The sequence below is a fragment of the Hydra vulgaris genome, chromosome 11 (assembly GCF_038396675.1).
Source record: "Hydra vulgaris chromosome 11, alternate assembly HydraT2T_AEP".
Lineage (NCBI taxonomy): Eukaryota > Metazoa > Cnidaria > Hydrozoa > Anthoathecata > Hydridae > Hydra > Hydra vulgaris.
This window is the reverse complement of record NC_088930.1, coordinates 49,534,608-49,553,970: the sequence shown is the minus strand read 5'-3', so window position 1 is coordinate 49,553,970 and position 19,363 is coordinate 49,534,608. Positions and strand designations below refer to the sequence as shown.

The 19,363-nt window shown below is 28.7% G+C and overlaps 1 protein-coding gene across 1 annotated transcript in view; it reads left to right on the top strand.

The window, feature by feature from the left end:
• The first annotated feature begins 13,611 nt into the window (after nt 1-13,611).
• Nucleotides 13,612-19,363, top strand: part of LOC105847882 (SH3 domain-binding protein 5 homolog) — a 46,947-nt gene continuing 41,195 nt past the window's right edge. Inside the window, exon 1 of the mRNA XM_065809087.1 lies at nt 13,612-13,814. Within this exon, the coding sequence (XP_065665159.1) occupies nt 13,731-13,814 (84 nt within the window). The 5' untranslated portion in view covers nt 13,612-13,730. The remainder of the gene's footprint in view (nt 13,815-19,363) is intronic.

The window sequence follows — 19,363 nt, the reverse complement described above, 5'->3', positions numbered from 1 at the left end:
AAAAGATTTTTTTATGATGTGCACAGTTAAGTAGATTAGGATCTTTTTTGCTTTTACATAAAAATTAAACTAAAGGGTTTTAAAATTTGAATTAACTTTTTAATTTTTTAATAAAATAATAACTTTTTTGATCTTTTTTATTGATTAATAAAGTAGACACATGGCAGTTTATTATGGAGAAGAATGTCAGATATGTGACCACCTCTTGCTGCTCTACAGGCCTCCAATCTTTTAGTAAAATTTTCCAACACATTATGACATAATTTTGGTTTAAATTTGAATAAATTCCCCGACTAATTTCTTTCAAATGTTGAATGGTTTGAGGATTATTAACGTAAAACTTGCTTTTCTAAAAACCTCATAAAAAGAAATCTAAAGGTGTTAGATCACATGAACTTAGTGGCCAGTTAACTGTTCCTCTTCGAAAAATTATTCGATCACCAAATTTCTCTTTCAAAAGTTGATTGTTTCTGTTGCTGTATGACATGCTGCACTGTCCTGTTGAAACAACATATTCTGCACATCAATATGCTTCAGTTCGTCAAACAAAAAATTTACTAATCATCGTTCAATAACTCACAGTAACAGTGTGTCTAATTTTGTTATCAATGAAAAATGGACCACACAAATACCACACCAAACAGTTACATTTTATGAATGCAGTTGTTTTTCCGATGTTACTCGTGGATTTTCTTCATACCAGATTCAACAATTTTGTTTGTTTACAGGTGAAGAACTTTGTGCAAAATAAAGTGGTTTGTTTTATGCCTAATTGCTGTAAACGATAAAAATTTGATGTTTTTGACTCTTAAAAACTAGGACTGTAAATTTAATTGAACTAGTTTCCTCAAATTTGTTCACAATATTTTAAAAATTATTATGATGGAGTTTGGTGGACAATTTCTTCTTGTACAAAATTTCCTTTTAACTTCTGCATAATTTTCACTAAACTTAAAATAATTTTTAACAAAGAAGACGCGTTGTTCAATTGTATATTTCTCCATATTTACTTACCGAAATCATTGGCATCACTAGGGGGATGTGGGGGTCGCGGAACACACCGGGTGGCATTATCACAATCTGAAACAGGGGTGACACCAAAATGAAAAAAATGCAAGTATGACAGAACTTCTCATGCTCGTGTAATTGTATGCCTCAACTTTTTTCTAAACGAACTTTTTTTATTTTGTCAATAAATAGAAACCATTTTAGAACGAAAAATACAAATAGCTCAAATTTAAAAATGTTAATTTAAATTTGAACACCCTGTAGAAGTTAGGGTGCTGCAATCAATGATGAATACATTATTAAGCTTATTTACCTCAATAAATATCTCATGCAAGACTTTATAAAAACTTAATCTAAAGTGATTTTTTTTAAATTTTAGTACGCAGAACAAAACTTCTAAAAAAAGTGAAATGTGGACTTCATATATATGTATATTGCCTATAGAGAGCCAAAGTAAGGTGGAGTCAAAGGCAAATCTACAAATAAGACTGAAGACTAAGGCTGAAATGTGTCAAATATCCGACTATCTTCATCAAAAACCCTCCCCCCTCCTTCTTCGTAAATTTGCCTCTGGATGGAGTCAATGATATTGGTAAGAGTTGCTATTGCTACGTGGTATTTACCAGTTTTGCAACAGTTTATATTTGAATTATCTCCAAAACATGATCTACAAAATCTCTCCTAAACTTGAAAAAATTTCTCCTGCCTGATCTTCTCTCTTTAAATTTTCAATTATGTGAACACTAAACAAAATATCTTTGGAATCCGGAGCATCTGGAGTGGATACACTTAATGCCAGTCTATCATTCATAAAAAAGCTGTTCTACTGCTCACAAACTTGCTTCACTAGTCAAGTATCAATGTGCAACATTCATCTTAATTAATTCATTTTAAATTTATTTTTTAGTTACATAAATTAAAATTAATGAAAAAAAAACATACAGTATAAAGCTTTGTGATAAGCAGTAAATTAGACAGTAAAATAGAATTGGGCAATAATTGTGCGACACGTTCAATAAAAAATGACTAGGAATAGTATTTGATATATCAAAATAAAAAGATTTCAATTAATAGTAAATACTTTGAAAATTTTCTTCCAAAAAAGTACAAAGAAATTTTTTTTAAGATGAAATTCATAAAATTTCTCGTTTTTCACAAAAAGCAGCATCAACGTAATCTTAGAGTTATTTTTCAGTTCTAAAATATTAAATTTAGTCTTCTTGGGTCAAATGACTTAGATTGGAGAGTATAATGTCTTTTCTTTTTTTTTTTTAACGTAGTCTAATGTATATATTCAAAAATGGTTTTGTTGTACCAAAACCATTTTGTTCAGGTTTAAATTATTTTGAAACTCTTGTAATATAAAATAATATATAATTTTTTATTGGATTAAGTGTATAAAAATGCTTGTACAAAGGGTCTATCTCTTTCTCTTTTCTTAATTTTCTCTTTCCGATTGCCTATGTCTGGAATAAGAGATGTTCTTAGACATTGGGCATAACAATCATTTGTTATTTTTTTTATTATTATTGTAATATGTCAAGCCAAAATGGTAGAAAAAATCTACAAGACTGTATTCTTTTGTCGGTAATAAGCCCACTTTTGTATTTGGCCTTCAGTTTTAAATTAAAAAACGCAAATATCTACTAATTGCTTCTTGAGAGAAATGCTTGAAAGGAAGACACTATTTGCAGGGATGTCACTAAGGGATGGTAGTGTAGGTATAGCCCCTCTACGAAAATTTTATTCAAAAATTAGCCGGAAAGTTTGGAACTGTAGTCATCAGGTTTGGACCATTACTTAGCATTCGGTAATTTTGTATTTTACTAACTCAAATCAAACAAAATGTGTTTAACTTTATAATTTTTTAATTTTTAGTATTTACTGAAGACAAAAATTAATCGACTCGTAATAATTATTAGAAAAATAATTAAAAAATATAAACTATCTGATAGAAAGTTTACTTAGTTTTGAACTTTGTTCACATTAAGACAAGTAAAATTATGATATGGCGTCTTATTGAAATAAAATTATTTTTTTAGCGATTGCAATAAGACGCCCCCCAAACTCACACAACTCTTAGTATTTGTATAGCGAGCCTAATTAAGGCCGTTTTCCACACGACGAAAAAAATCGCGCGAAGCGAATTTTTTCGCCATGACGAAACGCTATTTTAATTTCCACTTATAATTTTTTTCGCGCTACATTTTGTGTATATCAACAATAAAAATGGTAGCAATAAATTTACGCTGTATGCTTCTGAAAACAAAATTATTAAATTTAAAAATTTATCATTTAATTAAAGTTAGTTTTTTTATATATAAGAATTTAATTTAATATTTTAAAGGAATTTTAAAGAAAATAAACGCTAATAACCTCTGATAGGAACAGTTCTATTGAAAAACTGCAAGAAGCAACATTTGGTTCAACTCTACATGGAGAAACCTCTTCTTGTGAAATAAAACTTTCGGAATTGAAAGAATTATTAAATCAATCAATCAATCAATCAATCAATCATATGTATTCTGAAAATAAATTTTCACGGCTATTTACAAATAGTATTGAAATACTAATCTCAAGTAAATACCTTAAAAAAATAGTTTACTTATATACAATTAATCTTTGTAATAATAATAATAATAATAATAATAATAATAATAATAATAATAATAATAATAATAATAATAATAATAATAATAATAATAATAATAGTAATAACAATAATAACAATAATAATAATAGTAATAATAATAATAATAAAGTAATTATAATAATTTAAATAAATCGGTATTACTTTTCATACAGCAATCGTTTTTACTTACAAAGTTACAGTTACAAACACTAATAAACTGACAAAACGTAACAACTAACGAGGACATAAAAACTACTACTGCTAAAAAAATTATAAAGATTTAGTATTTATTTAATATTTATTAATATATTAATATAATCATAGTTGTTATAATATAATAATCAAAATATATTGCAAATATTATGACCTATAAATAAATTTACCATAAATAAATACAATTTAAACAGAAAAACACTGAGAAAATCAAAACAAAACAAAAGTTACATCAAACATTAAAAACAAAACAAAAAATTACCTTTGGCAAAAAAAAAACAAAAAAAAAGGATTAAAAAAAATAATAATACACGGTAGAATAAAACATATGTAATAAATGGCTAAAATGAAAATAAAAACAAATAATATGTAACTGTATAAAAAAATTTATATATCATTAAAAATAAATAATAATTGAAAATAAATAAATGACTAACAAAAAATAATAAGTAAAACTATATACGCTAAAAAACTGAAGAAAAATAAATAAATAATAAAATAAATAATCCTAAGAAATAAATGAAAGAAAACTAAAGAAATAAATGAAAAAATAAAAAAAATCTTGATTTGCCGATCGTTCCGATGTTTAAATAGTTTTTTTTTCTTTCTTTGCCACTCTTTTTATATATTTCATTCATTAACGTTTTTTTTCATTTAATTCATTTTTTTTAAACTTCTATTTTCATTACTTTTTTACTTATTTTCTTACAGATATTTCTTTTTCTTTTTTTCTTTTAAAACGTTTATTTATTCTTCTTTTTTGTTGATTTTATTTTTGTTTAATTTATAAATGTTTTCTTTTCCCTTTTACTTTTTTCCTTTCAAAAGTTATTTTCAACCGTTTGAAAAAAGCGTCCACCATTTGCGATGCCATTGCAAAGCCCTTAAATTCATCTTTATTTGATGAATTTACAAATGTTGACAATAATTCAGGGTGAATTCTAAGCAAGTCGATGAGAACGCCAAGTTGAGCATTTTGTTCAGTTGCCATTTTTAAAAAACAACGTGCATTCGTTTTTTTTCACTGTTGACATCACGTGATATAATATTCAAAATTTGATTGGTTTTCGCCGATGGCGATTCGCAAAAAGTCGAAATGATTTCGACTTTTTTTTTTCGCTGCAGCGAAATGCTTGATCAGCAAAATTGTCAAAAATGTTTAATGTGCGCATGCTTATCGACGAAAAAATTCGCTTCGCGCGAATATTTCGCTGTGTGGAAAACGGCCTTTAAGTAACTTACAACATAGCGAAACGCGCTGTTTTTTTGACAAAAATTTATTATTTGGTGCTAACCTTAATCGTACTAAAAGTCGGTAAATTAACAACAAAACTTAAACAAAGTCTCGAACAGGCGTTTCTTTAATGGGATCATAAATTAATTAATTTAAATTTCTTTGAAAACAGCAACCAATATTTTACAACTTTTGAAAACAAAATTTGGGTAGTCAAAAAAAGTTCGCACTCCGTGTCAAGGCCTTCTATAATTAAGGCTTTGGTTTGAAGCTATTAGTATGCAACTTATTTACTGTAAAAAAACTTTTTTTACAGTAAATAAGTTGCACACTACCAACACAAGATCAAGTGTCGAAAACCAACACTTGGTCTTGTGTTGCTTTCAAGTAACACAAGTTAATGTTGAATTTTATTAACATCGTTCCAAAGCGCATGCGTTAAATGCAAATTCTACTCTTTTGCTGACGCAAGATATGTGCTAAAAGTTTTTCAAAAAACGCATGCGTTAAAACCAAAAAAAATTGGAGTTTTGAAAAGTCGTTGTTTTAAATTAATATTTTAAATAACTTGAAAATTGTGTATGTTTTTAAGTTTTTTGTTTGTATTTTTTACTTGGAACATTTTCATCAATGTTAGAATGAACAATGGGTTACTTTTGTGTACTTTGTGAGCCAATCTTAGATTCACAATTTTTCAATTACAGTTAACCCATCAAAAATAATCCAAACAGAAAATATATCAACAATTGAAAGCTAAGTAGTAGCTCAACTGACCTTCAATACGCTTGAACGAATGAGATCAGAAAGTCATGCCAAATCTTTTTATGGAACAATAAAATTTAAAGCTTAAAAATACCATTTCGTTAAATCACCTTCTATTTCAAGAAAAATAAAAATGCTTAACTACAATACTTTGGACATTTTAACGTAGATTGGTTATCAAAGCTAAAGCACATCATGCCCAAAGGAACATTGCATTTGAAATATATTTTGAGATTTCTGATTCCATTATTACAGTAATCAAGGATAAAAAGTGGGAGGGTGTTACATCCCACCACCACCCCTACCACCGTAAAATCACCTCTGTTAAGTGGTACAATAAAAAACAAATGACTTAACAACTTGGCAATTTAAAAAATTCATAAAAAATTTACTGACATACAGATTTATGTAAAATTGGAAACGATTTTATGTCCAAACATGACAAAAGCTTCCACAGTTTGTTAAAGAAGATTTTAAACAGCTGAAATTTATTACCTTTTTAAATATTTTTAAAAACATACATTTTTTACGTTAAAATGAAACAATTGGTTTCATTTTAATGTAAAAAATATGGACATATATAGCACCTTGAATTACAATAGTTTAATAATATCGCATCTAGAGTACCAAAATTTTAAACATTTTATGCTGCGTTACTAAAACTGTCCCCTCCACCTTTTATAACTTGTCGACGGCCGTGTAATAATAACCATTAATAATAATAACAATAATTATAACAGCAATAATACGCTTATGATTATTATGTTCAAAGGTTTATTTTTAAAGCTAAAATGTATTTATTTATTTTTCCTATAAAATCCGGAAACAAAGCTTTTTTTTGCGTATCCGTTTCCGCACTTTTTAGTCATTAGCAAAGTGTGAGGCAGATTTCCGAGTTTGTTCTAATTTTGTTCTTATATTTTTGTAGTTTAAAACCGCGTGAAAAGTTTTTGTAAATTAGCGGAAAAAACAATTATTTTATACCACTTACAGAAATCATATGGTGTTTTACTAAACCACACAGCGTTTTAAAAACAATTGTTTCAAGAGTTTTGCGCAGTAAAAAATTTTTTACCTCGCAAACTCTGTAAACCTGCAATAAACCTTTATTAGCAAACACAATTATATTAATCGCATTTTATAGTAAATAAAGGGGTTAAAAAATTATAATTTTCTACGAATGTACAAAGTTATAACAAATTGATTATCGGTGCAGCCACGCGGTTTCATAAACCTCATTTTTATTTTTCACTTTTTTTTCCGTGAGTTTTAAAGTGCTGTGTTGTCTATCTTTGCAAACATTTTAAAAAAACAATCAAAATAGAACTACTACCTCGTAGTTCACTACTACCTCTTTGATTAAAATCGTGAACAAAATTAACTTTTTTAAATCTATTTATATACGAGAAAAATTTTGTCATATAAAAAATGTTTTACCAATACACACTTTTAGCAGTTTTTAAAACCAAAAAAAGCACGTGTTACATGTTTGGCTACATATAAACGTAAACTTGTATAATATAAGAAGTTTTCTTTAGAGGAATAAATTGCAATTTTATTTTAAAATATAACTTAAAAACCACACAGCGTAATAAAGTAGTTATGTAGTTACCTATTAATCGAGGTGTTTCAAGAGGAATTTTAAAATTGAAATCGATTCCACACGTGAACGATACAAATAAAAGTAAAAGAGCTTTACAAACCATTTTCACTACCATTAACTGTCAATAATATTGACACTTTCACTTGCCGCCATTTTTAATGAAAAGCATCCATATATGTAATACTTTACAGTTAAGCTAAATACAAATTTTCATAAACTAAAAAAACAAAACAGAAATGGTATAAAAAGGTAAAACATAATTATCAACAAGTTATTATGGCAACTAGCAATGTATCACTGATTGTAACTAACGTTTATTCAGGGAGAAGATTAATTGGGTTATATTATCCTTCCATGTGAATAGTTTCTTTTGTGTAGAAGTTTTTTTATTATAATTCAAACCAAAAAGGTCAAGCTTAACTAAATTAAAAGAAACAAAAACTGAAGAAGTTGTTACTAATTGTTTTATAAATAAAAGTCATCTCTTATTTTTATGCAAATGTTAGAGTGTTTAAGAAATAATATCTGGTCTTTTTTATTAACAAAAACTTTCCTTTACACAACTTTTTTTTACTCAAGACTCAAGAGAAAAATGTTTATCCGTTCCATTGGGATGTATGTAGCTCTTTGAGACATATGTAGCTAAAATGAAATAAAATGAAATCTTTTTTGTATTTATGTTTTTCTCAAAATTATGTTAGCAATATTTTTAAACCGTATATGGCTTAAGTTCCATTTTATACATTTCAAAATATAATAACTTTATAATCAAAGTTATAACTTTGAAGTTTAGGTTTTGTAAATTAAAGTTGTTATAAATTGTAAATATTGTAAATAACTTACTGTAAATTAAACCATTTTAAACTAAAAAAATTTTAAATAACAGAATAAAATTGACATTAAACTAGAAAAACTTTAAATTGAAAATGAATTAAATAAGTAATAAGGAAACTTACCTTACATAATTAATATAATAGGTCGAAATTTTTATCCTACGGTAATAATATCCAAACATTGTTTTAATATTTACAGATGCCGTCAACAAGTTTTTTCCGCGTTAGACTTTGTTGTATTGTTGCGTAACGTTTTAATTGGCGTTAAGTATTCTCTCTGCTGTAAAAACTCAATTACCAAAAAAAAAAAATTTGTCTAAAAAAATCTAAATTATAACTGACATGATTTGAATAAGTATTAATTTAAAATAAACTTTAATTTAAAAATATAAACTTTATTTACAACTATTATATTAATATCAACGAAGGTTTAAAAAAATACATTAAAAATTGCAAGTAGTCATAATTATAATTGCTACATACCAACACATTATTCCGCAATTTCAAATAGAAAAATTCAATAATAAAAACAAATAAAAAAGTTTGCAGAAGCAAAAAAAAAAAGTATAAAAATATATTTCTTAAGAAATCATTTTTTATCATTTTTACAAAATGTTAAATAAAATTAAAAATAAATCGAAGTAGATTTTTTAGCGTTTTACCACCTTATGTTTATATTGGTTTGTAATAAATTTATTGGAATTATGCAACCGTTGTACTACCGTCATATCAGAGTTATATTTCAACAGTCATATTCTGGTAGCAAAAAAATTGCATTTTTTAATGCGGTTGGTTAATGTCGTTGAATAAAAATTGTTAAAACTTGTATAAAAACTTCAAATTTCAAAAAATATTGATGATTCAGTCGTTACCGTCAGAATCAGTTTCTAAATTATTTTATATTCTATATTTTTATTATTGCATCAAAAAGAAATTTTATATCTATAAATCCTTTTTTACATTTTTTCGGAATATCTTTTAAATAATATATCCAATCAAAAACTTAAACTTACAAATTTAATGCATGACGTAAATTGGGACAATAAAACTAATTCTACACAATATATTTTGGAATTTGTGCAGAAAGAAATAAGAAAAAGATTGTCTGCATCCACTTACCACGCTACAACACCCTATTGATTTTATTCCAATTAAAGTAAATTATATTATCCCTACCTTCTCAGGATTTGTATTACAAGGTTTCCGCTGATCGAGGACATTTTTTTTTTTTTTTTTTTTTATTAAGCAAAAGTTTTAATGGCACCCTCTCCCTCCACCACGCATCTTCTACTTGCGCCGGTACTTATATATAAAATATATAAGTACTTTTCAGTATACCTTTAAAATTTGGCGACATAAAAGCAGCCACTCCACTTTTTTCCAAATTTAAAAAATAAAGTTTATATAAAACATAAAAATATTAGAAGAAAATTTTTTGCCTTTAGTTACCTTGTTTACAAAAATAAGTTTTGTAAAGTTTATTATATTTTCCGGGTGGTGTTCTGCTTTAGTTGAACCAGAGATTTCATCAGCAGGGAAAGCTGATTCAAGCCTTAATGCATTACATGTATCAAAAAAGTGGTCATATTTAGGAAGGATGAGTTTTATTTTGTGATATACAAACAATTACTAAACATCATTGTTTAGAAAATTTTGAGTAAAAATAAATTCCGTAATAGATAACTGCTGCTACTTTTCATATTTTGATGAAACAAGCTTATCAAGACTACGTGATTCGAAATGAAAGATGTTAAAAACGTTTTGATTATCGGAGAAAAGATTGTGAACAAGTTGACCCCCATTTTAGATAATGGTCAATAACACTCAGATTTGAGCTGATTATATTAGTTTTTGTGTGACCAAAAAAAGGCTGGAAATTTTGATTTATATAGGCATTGCATTTAGCAACTGCTGCCTTGTTGCTTTTTTTACTGGACCATACACATTATTCGCGCTAGTTATCCGTACGTTTAGCAGATATGATTCAACTGAGAGAAACGAATCCAGATATTGCAAGACTATTTTAGAACGGCATGTTTATTGTAAACAAAACAAAAAAATTTTTTTTTCAATTGGGTTAGACTTGAACATGAGCAAAATAATGAATGCGTCAAAGAAGAAGGAGGTTTTTTTTTTATTACAATAACAATAAAATGTCCATTTAAGAAGCTTATCTGAAAGTTTCAAATTGGTTGAATTTGTTTTGGTAATAATTTTTTCTTATTTATAAGTAAAACACCCATGCATTAAAAAGAAAAATTTCAAACTTTATTAAGGTGCAATTGGAATGACGGAAGATTCCCAAGAACTACTCCGCCAATGCGTAAATGAATTTAAATCAAATTTACTATACGCAGAAAACGATGAAGATGATTTTGTGGAAACAAGTTTTAAACATCATGAGCAAAATAAAAGTCATCAAAATTGATTTGGGTCCAAGTTACGAATTTAGTTGATGTAATTTCAAACATGGGTAATCCATTTAAAGAAGAAAGCCTATATCTTCTGGTGTTTGATACCCATGATACCAAAGACAAAGAAGTGGTAAATACTGTTAATTCAATTGAGAATTTCGGAGAAAAAACACTCAACCATTTTTTCCAAACGAGAATAAAGGAGTGTAAGGAGTGTATCTTTAATTCATTAAAACGAAATAAGCTACCACTTTTTAGTTATGTCAATACAAAAGGAAGTTAAAAGATCAATCGCAAATATTTATGCTCAAAAAAAACTGCTATTTGTTTTCGCAACTGTATCTTTCCTGCCAGATCCCAAATGTCAACCTTTATAAGTTTTTTGCTAATAAAAACCATACTTTTCCACCATCTCTTTTAAAAGAAGGACTGTTTCGCAGTCAAAATAAATCAGATATTTTAACTTGTTTCAATGATTTGCACAGCGCACTTTAAGATAAACCCATAGTTAAATGTATGATTATTAATGGAGCTGTAGTTTTAAATATTTTATCACCCAAATATTGTGAAAATTTTACAGATTTCACAACCAAGTTATTCTAGAAACTCATTTTGGAACTGTTACAATTGTATGCAAGAGCTGATATTATTTTGGACATTTACACAAAGAACAACCTTAAAGAATCAGTTGGAGTAAAAAAAGGACAAGGTATTCATCGTCATGCGTTGCCCTGATCAAAGATTCCAAATAATTGGCAGTCATTTCTTCGCGTAGGTCAGAACAAAAACAAATTATTTAAGTTCTTTTTAGTCCAAGTATCTTGTCTTCAAACAGATAGCTTGATTGTTATGACCTACGAGGACTCAATGATATCAAACCAAAATATCAACAAATCCAATCTTGAGTATTGCAAACATGAAGAAGCAGACACTCGTATATTTCTTCAAATATATGATACTGCTATAAATAGTGGACTCAAAAAGCCATGATCAGAACTGTAGGTACTGATGTTGTTGTCATTGGTAAAATTTAATATTTATACTTTAGATTATCTTTAAGTCAGAAAATATTTCATGTCATGAAAATAATTTTTATTAAAAATCACATGATTGCAGTTTTTTAAATTTAGGTTTAGGACTTTTTCATAAGCTACATTTAAAAGAGTTATGGATATAGTTTGGTACTGGTGAAAATCAAAGCCAAGTCCAAAGCGAAGTCCAAATCATAAATGTTTAACTCTATTTCAAGCATTGACAAGTTGCGATCAAGTTTCTTTTTTTGCTGGAAAAAGGAAAAAACTTTCCTGAAAAACTTGGGGAAAATTTGAAGATCTCACTTACGCCTTGAAATCAATTTCTATTTGTCCCTCAAAGGAAAATATCATCAATATTTTCCACTTAATTGAAAGATTTATTGTTCTACTATATGACCCTATAAGTTCTTACAGTTGTGTAAATAAATGCAGAAAAGATTTATTTTTCAAAAAAGGACCTTTACCAGACGCCATACCCGCACGCAACGCTTTGCAACTGCATATCTCTAGATCTGTTTACCACCTTCGTCTTTCTGGGCACAATTCATTGTGTAAAAATCCATCATTGCCTAATCCATGTGAGTGGGGTTGGATTATGGAAGACAAAATATTCACGTAATTGTTTAGACGACAATTCCGGAAGTTTCCAAAATGTGCAGTAAAGTTATACAATGTGGCTGTAAAATAGAGAAAGGTAGTTTAGGTCTTTGTAAATGTGTAAAAGCATTTCTTCTATGTTCCGCACTTTGCAAATGTGGTGGTGATTGTGAGCGTTTAATTCATAATTTACCAAAAGATTAAAGTAAAACGGGTTTTTTAAAGTTTATTTAAAATTTAGTAATTTTTGATCTATAACATTGCGTTTTTAACTATTTATTAAATATTAAAATTAAGTATTTTAGTATTATTTATAAATTTTTTTTTTAATTTTTTTTAAGGTTAAACTATTTGTATCATAAGAACATTTAACTATAATTGAAAAATACGATATCGTACAAAAAAATTACCATTTTACTTCCTGACTTTTAGGTTTTAAAAGACTTGCCTCTCGTTACCGATTTGTTTTTAACATACTGTGTTTTTATATTTTTTGCTGCGTTTTTAATGAGCTTTCGATTGATGCATAAATGACCGTTTTTAAGGATTTTTTTTTTCGCTATGGACTGGATCCGGTTGGCATATTTACATACTCCACAAGGCGATAGCACACATGCGTAAAAATCAAAATGCAAGACCGGAATTTTTTTTTTTTAATAATGATAGACTGCCTGCCCCAACCAAACCCTCAGTCGATGTAGCAGCACTCCCTTGCGGGTCAGGCTATTTGTCAGTCGATGTAGCAGCACTCCCTTGCGGGTCAGGCTATTTGTCAGTCGATGTAGCAGCACTCCCTTTCGAGTCATTTGTTCCATTTTTCGTACTTTTTTTATAAAGAAACATATTTTTAAATTTGAGCCTGACTCGAAAGGGAGTGCTGCTACATCGACTGACAAATAGCCTGACCCGCAAGGGAGTGCTGCTACATCGACTGAGGGTTTGGTTGGGGCAGGCAGTCTATCATTATTAAAAAAAAAAAATTCCGGTCTTGCATTTTGATTTTTACGCATGTGTGCTATCGCCTTGTGGAGTATGTAAATATGCATCCGGTTGCCATGAAGACAGGTGAAGCTATTTTAGAAGTGGGTCAGAGTCTTAAAATGATTATTTCAATATAATCAAAATGTAGGCCAAGTTTCATGCTTTTACCCAAAATAGCAAAAAAACATATAAATTTGTCACTAATTGACTGCACTATAATTTAGTTAATCATTAACTAAACGATCAACGTCATTTGACGCTAATAACAGACACCCGAATATCTGTTTAGTCGTCATACCCAGTCTTCAAGATTACGCAACATTTTGTTTATTGATGGAAGTGAAATCTAAAAAAAAAATTAACATTACTTTGTTTTTATTTTTCTTACTGTAAAGAATTAAATTGTTTTTGGTAATATTATGTGCGATGCAGTTAGAGAACAACCTGACGGTGATGATAATGCAGATGGCTTTGAAGAAGATAAACTAGATCCCAGAGTTGAGGTTAATTAGTTTCCTAACTTTGTGTTTATATTTGCCACAATTGGATTATCACTAAGACTAAGTGACTTACTCAAAAAATGATTAGAAAATAAAAGACAGTAAAATAAAATTTTAAGCAGACTATAGTTTTGCATTAATAAAAACTTGTCATTTTTTTATGGCTGCAACATCCATAAATGCTATGGATGATGTTTAAAATTGTAAAACTAGCAAATTTTATTTAATAAGAACTTTAAAAAATGTTTAATATAAGTCTAAGTACTAAACTATGTTATAAAGTATAAAATTTTCTAAATTTTCTTAAACTTTGTAAATTTTTTTAATTATTAAATGAAAAAAAAGGAAAAATATAGATTTAATCTTACTAAGAAAATTTATTAACATTTGTAAAAGTCAAATGTAACACTTTTCTAATAATGAAACAGATTTAAACAATGGTCTGCTAAAAATGCCCTACAGGAACATATTTAGAAGCAGAATTCCAAATTCAAATAATTAATATCATATTAAGCAATTAAGATGTTAAAAATTAAATCAATACTGTGACTTAATGACATCTTAACTTTAAATGACATAATACATCGGTGATCTAAATATACATTGTAAAAATTAGAAAAAGAATAATTACAATTTATTATACTTAAACTTTGTTTTGCTATAATAATTTTGTGTTAGTAATTATTACGCATATACTATATTTTATTCATGGCATTTATTACTAATGACTGATGTATAGGCATAAAATAATGTAAATTGGTCATATTTCTGAATATTTATGGAGCTAGATGCTAAATTTTTCAAGGAATTCTTATTTCACTAACTACTTCTAATTGATATTATGTCTTAGATTTTGCTGATTTCTTTACAGTACTTATTTCTATTTCTTATAGATATGATATTTGATTTTGATTTCTATACAGTACAAAGAACTGTATTGAAATCAGAAAAATCTAAGATATTTGGTGACTTTTTTAAAAATTTCCGTGTTATTTGACATGGAATCACTCTTACGTTATACTTGCATCAACTTCTCCGATTGAATACCTTAATTAAATTTTAGTAGTTTTGGTTTGAAGAATAAAATAGGCTGAGCATTTTTGATTCTGACAATTATATAGCAAACTACCATATAATTCCCATTTGCATAAATGCCATTTATCTTATGTTAGGCAAAAAAACTAAGTAAAAAAATGTTTCAACTTTAAGGGCAAATTTTTCCGAAACTTAATTGCGGATCATATTGAAATGTTTTACAAGAATTTGTGAATTCACTTTTTAATACAATAATAAAACGTCATTAGAAGTAAATGATTTAGAAAAATAAACATTTATTTTGATACCATAGAATTAACTTACATTACATTAATAAAGAGATTTTCTATCAAAAAAAGCTCATATCTCTACAACATATAATTATGTTTACCCTCATTAGAGAATAATATAATGAGTTGCCTAGTCATAATAACAGACACAAGCAAAACCCATGCAATTGGTCAACAAGATCCAGCATTCAGCATCACAAACTGGAAACAATGACTTAAGGGGTTAACAGATAGAATCTGTTTACTTCTTAAGTCTTTGCTTAAGAAGCCTTCTACAAGACAGTAGCTGGATGCGTTTAATGTCTGTCCAAAATGAGTATTTTTATCCAGACACCATCTCTAGCCTTTATTCAATTGAGAGCCCCAAGTCAGATGGCGTTTGAATTCAGAGTTGGCATCTCCTATTCTTTGCCTAAAAAGACATCCTACAAGACAGCAGGATATGAAACAGGCTGTACTGAGTTACATGTTACCAGTAGCAGGATAACCTGACCTGACATATGATGACGTTTCTTTCCAGATCGTTTCGTCTTGCGATAGAACTTTGTCTAATGCCGCTTTTATTATGACTGGCATAACATTTATTTTAAATCCCAAATGCATTAAACAAAATCTTTGTCCACAGAACAAATCAGTTAAATAAGCCCAGAGTTTCTCACCAATTTTCTTGCATGTAAGCTGAAGATAAATCAGTTATTTAAACATTTTCTCCAGTCCAGTGTGCTGGCAAACTTCCAGTCGAAGTTTGTTAGCATCTGTATTTCTTTGACGCACTAAAATATAGTATTTTATTAACCTTTATTTTTTTTTACCTGATTTAAAACTTGTTCTTATTTCATTTTTTAGGCAATTTTATAATTTAAGACAATAAAATGAAGTTCATTTAAAAATTTGAAAAGATTTATAAATTGTTTTTTTTTAAATTTGTATTATATTTTTACATTTTCTAATGCATTTTACAAAGGGAGACTTTAAATAAAACATTTGTGTTTCAAAACAAATAGAGTAAAACCGGGTCAAACTGCACGCCATATTATTCTGCACACTGATCTAAATTTTCAAATAAAAGCTAAACGGATATGGCTATGAAAAAAATAAAAATAGATTCAAATACAGAACTATCTCCTCTATTCGAATTGATAAAATTATATGCCGATTCAACTCCATTTTTTCTTTTTATATACAACTTTAACGGGGAGCCAAAAATTTTTATCGTTGCGAACAAAATAGCGCTTGAACTGAAACTGATATAAAAATAATTTTAGCACTATCATGTTGGAAATTTAATTTGAATTCTGATAGTATAATTTTTATGCAGCTAGAACAAAAGTAAAATAAAAAATCAAAAAAGTAAAAAAAACTTTTTTTTCTGACACTCAAACCGCACACTCAGTTAATTACTTAGTTTAGTTTTTCGCAAGTGACTAAGCGCCTATCTTTATCTAATTTACTTAGTGTTAGTTCCGGTTTAATTATGAATGTAATATAATGTTATTTGTTAATATAATAAACTTAAACTCATTAAAAAGCAATTATAATATTATTATTTCAATATAATCATCACTCACTCAATTAAATTTAACTCACTCACTTCAACTAAAAAAAGAAAAGCATACAAGGAAGACGATATACTAACCGCATTAACTGATATGAAAGAAAATAAAACATCACTGAGAAAAGCTGCATTCAAAAATGGCGTTCCAGTGTCAACGCTCAAAGATCGCAAAAGTAACAACAACAAAGGCTTCCGTGGTTCAGGTACAACAACGATACTCTCAAATGAAACAAAAAGATTGATGGTGCATGCGTTCCAATTACTTGGTGACTGGGGTTATGGTTTAACCCGAAATAAAAAACCTAGAATTTGTATGTGGCTACCTTAAACGCGAAAACCAATTGCACTTATTCAAAAATGGCAAGCCTGGTAAAGACTGGTTTTATGCCTTTATGAAAAGATGGTCAAACGAAATTTCAACAAGAAAAGCGGATAACTTAGCATCTAAAGAGCCACTTCTTTTATGCTAGAAATAATTGATAGTTATTCATTTAACGAATGCATTGCCAAGCAATATCAACAGACTGATATAACTTCTGGGTCGCATATTTGGAATTGTGATGAAACAGGTTTTTTGGGTGATCAAGGCAAAGCAACAGTAGTGTGTCGAAAAGGTACAAGGCGTGCATTTAAACTTACTGGCTACAATAAAAAAGTTCATTATACTGTTAACAATTGCTGCAACGCTGATAGGCATTTTGCACCACCATATGTGATATACAAAGCTAAAAGAAACTTTCATCCTGACTGGGCAAGAGGTGGCCCAGCTGGCACCAAATATTCAATTTTGAAATCAGGTTGGATGGAGCACAATATGTTAATTGAATGACTAAAAGAAGTATTTATACCGGAAACTGAGAAAATTGGTGGTATTCATATTTTAGTATTAGGCATACAACTCACATAGCCTTGGAAGTGGTATTGCTGTGCAAAAAACACAATATAATCTTGATTTGTCTACCAGAGCATTCTTCACATATTCTACCAACATTGGATAGAGGTGTCTATTGTCATTTCAAACAAGCATGGAAAGAAATTCTTTCAAAGTATTACAAAGACTCAAAATGTAAGAATTTAGATAAACAAAATTTTCCACCATTGCTCAAACTGCTGTACTAGAGTGGTAAATGTTTTACACGTTTGCACTTAATCGCTGGTTTCCAGTACACTGGCTTATTTCCACTTAATAAAAACAACATAAATCATAAGTCATTAGCAATCAAACAAATGTTTGATCTACCTTCATCAACTTTAGCAACCTCCGCAGCACCTACACCACCTTGCTCAGACACAGCTTCATCATCTTCAACAGCTGCCGAAGCACCTACTCCAACTACACACCGATAACCATCTTTCTCAACTACACCGGTTTAAAGTTTCGATAGGTATCAAGCATGTGTTGCGCGTTGCAATAAGAGTATCGAGATAGAGTTGAAGCAGTTTTTTCAAGCTAGAAATCAATCGCATGTTAAGAAATCGAAGCAGTGCAACATGTCAAAACTTGGCGGAAAATGTATTATTGAAGAAAATGTGATTGAGTTTCTCAAACAAAAAGATGAAGAAAAAGCAACAAAGGAAGCCTTGAAAGTTGCTAAACTTAACGCAAAGTGTAGACTCTTTATGCCAAGTACTCAAATGCCTGAGCATAACAATGCTGAGCAACCTTAGCAAAACAATAATGAAGAACAAGTACCAGCAGCCAAACGATTAAAAGTTGCAAAATGTAATAAGTGTAGAGTACAGTTATACACAGAAATGTTGCAATGCAAAAATTCGATGTGTAGGAAATGGCTGTGCAAAGAAACATGTTTACCAAAGAAATATGTAGTTGGAACTAAATTTTTTGGTTGCAAAAAATGTAAAAACTTTAATATAGTTTCTTAAATTTAAGTTGTGTTAAGAAAAAACAATTAAAAAAAAGTTAAAATTTAAAAATTTTAATGTTTTCTCAGGTGTGCGGTTTTATCAGAATGTCGCCTAAAACCACACAATTTTTTTTCTTTATATTTAATATTTTCAATAACTTCATTATTATTTTTTAACATATACTTATATTATCTTATGTAGTTTTTTTTTACCTATCTAATAAAAAAAAGAAGAAAAAAAAGTTATTTAATTTTTATTGATAAATGTGCGGTTCAACCCAGTTTTACTCTATTATTTATTATATTGATTTTTGAAATATTTGTCTACACATTTTTTTCTAAATTTTGTGTGTTATGGCCTGTTACTTAAAGAAATAGTTCAAATGATTTTTATGGTTGTTTAAAGATTTTTTTTTTTTTTTGTAAATTCACCTCCTCAAGGCCGAGATGGCCTTGAGGAGGTGAATATATGAATATAAATTGTGGTTATAACCCTCGCTCAACTCTATAACTCCAAAACACGAACCTTGAGGAACAAGGCTGCTGCGCAAAGAAATATGTTGATCCCGGTACTACCAAGGACATGGTAGTACAAGAACCGCTAGCTTATGATGCGAGCGCTCTACCTCTACACCACTACCGCATTTTTAAATGTAATAACAACAATGTACTTTAAAATTGCTTCAGAACAATTTTTAAAAGCTGGCATCGGACCTTCGGGCTCCAAAACAAAAACTGAATTAAAATTGTTATTGTGAGCATATATTGTTATAAAATTGTTATAGTGAGCATATATCGCTGGATATT